Source organism: Austrofundulus limnaeus, unplaced genomic scaffold (genome assembly GCF_001266775.1).
Source record: "Austrofundulus limnaeus strain Quisiro unplaced genomic scaffold, Austrofundulus_limnaeus-1.0 Scaffold229, whole genome shotgun sequence".
NCBI classification, from domain to species: Eukaryota; Metazoa; Chordata; class Actinopteri; order Cyprinodontiformes; family Rivulidae; genus Austrofundulus; species Austrofundulus limnaeus.
In genome coordinates, this window is record NW_013952631.1 from 349,620 (window position 1) to 356,050 (window position 6,431).

At 38.1% G+C, this 6,431-nt stretch overlaps 1 protein-coding gene across 1 annotated transcript in view; it reads right to left on the minus strand.

The window, feature by feature from the left end:
• Window positions 1-218: 218 nt before the first annotated feature.
• Window positions 219-6,431, minus strand: part of nrcamb (neuronal cell adhesion molecule b) — a gene marked incomplete in the record, with an annotated part of 104,357 nt that continues 98,144 nt past the window's right edge. The window contains 1 exon segment of the mRNA XM_014019740.1: window positions 219-1,794. Coding sequence (XP_013875194.1) covers window positions 1,548-1,794 — 247 coding nt within the window.

The following is a 6,431-nucleotide window of genomic DNA, read 5'->3' on the forward strand; positions in this document are numbered from 1 at the left end:
TGGTGCAAAGATATATTTCATTGGATAATTATTTCCCCTTGCTTCAGTGAAATAAGCGTCTACAGCCGAGCACACCGAAGAAGCAACTCATTTCTTTTATGGGCTATCATTGTCAGAGAGTGACTCGTTAATGGCTACAGCATGTAGCGCTAACTGTGCAGCGGATGTAATGTTTTCCACTTTATTCAAGAATGGACATTATGAGTTAAGAGTCGGAAAACTTTAAGCACATTATCATTTATTTAGCTGTTATAGTCCCTGCAGCCCAAAAGTCATACTTGCACTAAAAGAAATAAAACTTATATCAGAGAGAAGAAAAAAATATTAGTACAAATTGGTTTCTTAAATACAAAACTATTTGCAAAACTGTCAAGGAAAGCAGCATTAAAATGGTAATGAGTAAAACCAGTACAAATGTAGAAGACAAGTCTGCGCGTCATGGTGTTGATGAAAGATACCTAAGTTATAATATTTAGAAAAACACAATAATTTATGTATAAAAAATTCAGCCCAGTTAGTTGAATTACAATGTACAATTTGCGTGGCAAGAAAACAAGAAAACATTTACTTTTATGTATGGATTTTCTACAAGTTGTCTACATTTATTACAGCCCTATGAACAAATGAAACCAACTCATGCACAACATTGCCACTTATTGACTGCTATATACGCTGCTTGTCCCTGTACAATCAATCAAAGTATTTACAAATTCAACAAATACTCTACAGGTCTTTAAAAAAATAAAATAAAACTTGATGCAAGTTAAGAAAAAATAAAATCTTCATCCCATTCAAAGGCCCTCGGGGTTAGTTGGTACATATGAACACATTTTGCCTAATAGAAAATGAATAATATCAGGCGTGCACACACACACACACACACACACACACACACACACACACACACACACACNCACACACACACACACACACACACACACACACACACACGCAGGTCCTCATTCAATAAAACACTACAGATATACCATCATCCCTTTTTTATGTATTGTAAGAAGCTTAAAACAATGTTTTGAGCTCATTCATTATGAGCATGATAGTTCATGGAGGAATTAAATTTTCCAATCAAAACGTCCCCAGGTTGATCTTCTTATTTGTGACATCTGCAGTCACATTGTTTTCTCCTTCCCGGTAGGTGAACTCGAAGAAAAGCATCTTCAGAATTGAATAATTGCGTGAAAAGGCACAAATTGCTGAAGCAGCACTACGGGAAGCTCCTGCGCTCTCAGCACTCCCTTTTGGCCTTCAAACTGAGCTCAAAAAGCAGAGGTCACGTGTGGAAAAAATACACATTTATACACAGTGCATACACAGCGCTATTAACAGTTTCCAAGCATCTCTGTAAAGAAGAGAAGGCATAGATATCTTTTAGCAGTCTATTTAGGTTTCTTGGGTCGTGTGCGAATGCGGAAGAGAATGTATGATGGAGAAGCCATGCAGCGCAGGGACAAGGGAGATGTTTTTGGGGACTGAAGGGGGATGCAGGCTGTCTGCGCAGCACACCATCCTGCTCTGCTAGCACCAATTAGCTACACAAAGGAGTTCAAGGAGTTCATGGCATTTATCGGAGACGGGGCCTCCGAGCTCTCAGGGCCCTCGGCGTTGTCTCTGCAGGAGCTCTTTCCACTATACTGGCCAATAAAGGAGCCGTCTTCGTTGAACTGTCCGTCTCCTCCTTCCCCGTAGTCAACTAAACTGTCGTCACTGTCGTCTCTCTTAACTGTGCCGTCGGATGGTGTGCGGCTCCCCTTTAACGGTTTATGGTCCTCATTGTCACTGAGGGAGAAAATCACATGCAGATGTTACAGGTGAGATGGAGTGACAGATGCAACAGGTAGATTAGTGACCACTTGTTTTTAGATGGAGCATGCAGCCGCCAATTAATACTTTTACCCACGAGCATGGAAAACAATGCTCTGTGCTGCATTTCAGTTTGACTTGCTCCATGTCTAAAAACCACAACTCCAAGACAGTTGGAGAGTGTTGCGTACAATGGAAATTTAAACAGAATGCAATCATTTGCAAATCTCATGAACCCATATTTCAATCGCAATGAAACCTCCATCCAACTAGCTATCTGTTTATACATCCATTCATCTTCTTTAGCTGCTTTTCCTTTCTGGGTCATGGTGGTGCTGGTCCAGCAGTCACAGTGTAAGGGAGACAATAGTTACCAGTTAACCTAACATCAATGTTTTTTGGTCTGTGAGAGGAAACCTGGGTACCCGAAAATATCAACTATGCACACACATGGAGAATATGCCAACTCCATACAGAAAGGCCTGGAGGCAAACCTCCATCCTCCTCCCTCTGAAGTGACAGAGCTAATCACTGCGCTGCCATGCCACCCCATAGTTAACATAACAAATATTAATACTAAGAAACTGTAAAATTAAAAACAAAAAAAAAGTTCAATTTTGAATTCGATAGCAGCAGCATATTTTAAAAGAGTTGAGAAGGAGCCATGTTTCCCTCTGTCAAGTCTCTCCTCTTCTTCTGTAAATGTTTAGGAACTGAGGAGAGCAACTGTTGGAGGTTTTGAAGAGGAAAACGTCCCATTCTTGTCTGGTGTAAGATTTTAGTTGTTCATAAGCCCTGGGTCTTTTTTCTTTCTTTCTTTCTTTCTTTTAACTGGAGCACGTTGTTCCAAACCAGGTGAACCTCTGCCTCCTTTATATCTGAGAGATGTAGCTTCTCTAAAACTTTCTTTTTATAACCAGTCCTCTTCTTGACCTGCTCCCAATTAACCTAATTTATAGCAAAATGCTTCTTTGGCTATTTCTTATTTGAACCACATACTTTTATAGATCTTTGTTTCTCCTAACCACACTTTTTTTTAAATTTAAGCAGCCATAGAGTTCAAAATTACATGATTTTGTAAAAAAAAAAAATACATTTTCTGAGTTTTAAAATTTTGATGTTTACTGTGTTTTAATTAGACAAAAATAAAGGTTTGTGAATTTTATAAACCACTGCATTCTGTTTTTATTTACATTTTACACAATGTCCCAACTGTTTCAGAATTGCGGTTATAAAAAAACAACATAATGATTACTTGGTTTCTATCAGGCAATAGGGGAATGAAGCTCAAGCAATCATTTTTTTGTTCAAATTCCCCTTGAAACCAAATATGAAGGCATATGTGTGTGTGAGACCAAAGCACTGCCCCCGCCCCCCCCTCCCAACAAAGAAGTTGCGATGAAGAAACAGAAGATCCGGTGCAATGAAGTGAATAAAACTTGGAAAGCAAGTTTTCAGCCAGACACCCCGCCCACAAAAGCAAGCATGACGGTAATCACAAAGTTGCACGAAGAGTTTGCAAAGAAAGTTTTCTTTGGCTCTCGGGTAACCAAAAACATTCCATGGATTAAACGTCAATGATGTGTGATCGCAAAGCCGTCATAATGTTGGGAAATTCTTTTAATCAAACAAGGGAAACAAATTGCTAAAATAACTTTCCAAGAAGAAAAGTGGCGCAGTGAAGCCACAGATAATGGAAAATGAGTTTAACAAGCGCTGAACATGATGACGGCTTCATGAGCAGATATTAAACTGGATGAGACTGCTTTTCTCCACAGTGACTTCAGTATCTACAGACCACCACCCTGCCCACCCACCCCTTACCTTTCCTTACACCTACACCCTCCAGACCAGATGTGGACATCTCACTGAAATCCCACACAAAAAAATCACTCCTATACAATATTCTACATCTGTTTGTGCATACGTGGGAAGATTTCTTGTCTGTAGATTAGTAACATATAAAGAACAGATCAGGTGGGTTAAGTTATGCCTTTATTTGACACATGGTTAGGTTCCTGATTTAACAAAACAAAAAACAGCATGGAAAAGAAAATCTCTCACAAAGGCACTATGTAGTTTGTAGACTTTGCCTTGTGATTTATTTTATCTGTTTTGAGCTAGTGACCACTGGTTTGAACCATTGTTTGTGAAAAAAAAACCCAGAAATTGGTGCTATTCTACATTATTTCTTCTTTTTTATCACATAAAAGATCCAAAACAAGAATATGCAGGTGCCAGTAAGTTCATATTGCAAAATAAGTTTAGTAGACAAGGCAAAATTGCTGTTCCAAAATCTGATAAAATACATTATAATGTTTTTCTTAAGTGTAATTTGCAACTTTATCCTAATAAACTTTGTCTATGCTAGTAAATTGATCTTACAGATTAATTAGTTTAGTAACTGGAGTTTAGCGTACTTTAATTTAGACTGGATTGATGAGCTACCAGTCTGAGCCAAGACCAAAGTAGACTGCTGTTGCAACCCATTCTCACACCCGAGTCGTCACATATTTTGCTTATTTATCATTATTTCATTATTTTGCTTTTCCAAAATTCCCTCTGCATCAGTTTTTAGCGCGTCGGGTACTCCCCTTGCGTCATTTTTTGACGAGATGGGTCGGAATCTGTTGTCATAACTTCTGAAAGTGTAGAAAATGCACAAAAACTACCATCCCAAAGCCTAAAATTACCTTTATTCACTTTAGACATCCTGTCCCTGACCCTAGTACCTAAAATTAACCATTAACCCTGATACCTAAAATTAACCATTTTTAGAAAATGTAGGGAATTCACGTCAACTACGTGTTCCAAAGCCCAAAATTACCTAATATTCCCTGTAGACATCCTATCCCTGACCACAGTACCTAAACTTAACCATTTATTCTGATCCCTCATATTAACCTCAGACCTCTGACCCAAAGACCCTTGGTGGCGCATCTGGAAAAGCCGCAGGAGGCAAGGACTGATGCGAGGGGGTCACCTGACGCGTCAAAATAAGATGCAGAGGGAACTTTGGAAAAGCGTCAATATGTTGACGAGTCGGGAGTGAGAATATGTTGGCTGCTGCCATATATCAACTCCAACCTAGGGCTGAGCAATAAATCAATAATGATATAAACAGTACGATAGACTCGTGATCAATATCAATAGAAAAAAACATACAAAGAATGTTGATAATTTCATTTAAATCCAGAACTGAATGGCATTCTGGAGGATCTAGGCCAGGGGTGCCCAAACATTTTCCCAGAGAGGGTCAAAATAAAAATCTATCCAGGGCTGCGGGCCAAATGCAGTAAGATAATACATGACATACATATACTTTTTAAAGTAATGTCCGTTATTTTTAACGATAAAGCTATGGCCCTCTTTTGTTTTTTGTGGGACATTTCATAAATTGATAAAATATGAGTTTCTGTGACCTTATAAAGTGTGCAAATCTACATGTGGGGTTAAATCTGATTTAAATATTTCTTGTTGTCATTTCATGTTTCAAGTTTAATCCTAATAAATCAAAGATAAAGTCAGCACCATGAATGAAAACTACCTTCACTACAGCCCTTTTATATAGTCATTTGATCAATGGAAATACTGTGTTTCTACACAGGATAACAGGTTACAACCTTGTAACTTTGGCAACTGTTAGTGGGACAAGTCAAATGGCTTGGTGGGCCTAATTTGGCCCACGGGCCCCATTTTGGGCTCCTCTGATCTAGGCAGAGGAATAGCTTTAGCCACTTGACCTCTCACAGCCCAGCTAAGCAGGCTGGTGGTAGGACTGGGCAGAATGAAGGTATTCTAATAATGGTATAGCAAAATACCTTCATACTGCAGTTCATTGGAATTCCACACACTGCCATCAATTTCACATTGCACAGTTATTCTGGCAGAAAATATCTAATCTTTCTGCTGGGGGTGTTCCAACCAGAATCAGAAGTGCTACAGCTTGCTGCTGCTGCTGTTTGTGCATCATCATAATAATAACAACACAAAAATTTGGAAATAGCTTGGTAATAAATTATGATTATGTAAAATTTATGAAATTACTTTCTCGTTAGCTCATCAGTCTAGTCAGAATTAAACTACTCCAAACTGAGGTCATGCAAAGAGTCATTTACAACAGGTAAAATATTAGTTCTTCATAACCTTTACACACAATCTTGCTTCAGAAAGAACAGCCACCAATAAATAGACTCCATATAATTTGAAAATCTGCTTCTAAATCCTATCATGCTCATCTGTTTTAAAAAGATATTTAGCTTTTGCAAAGTAGAAGTTCATCTTTGTGACTGAGTTAGAAAGACTAAGAACTTAATTTTGAATGTAAACTACACATAATGTTATAGAGCACTGCTAATTTTGATCTTTTATCCAGAATTTTTGTTAAAAATGTAGACAACACTCCTAAAGAATGGTAGAAACAGCAGTAACCAGCTCAGGTAGTCACGATTTAATTTCCCTCAAACATGCTTTTAATGTCATATTACATCCATATGCATCTCTATAATCTATTTCTATTTATGCACAATATTTCCATTCAGCACAATATTGCCTAAAGCAAAACTTCTGTTGTAAATCCGTGCATTATATTTGTTCCTGACCATATATATATA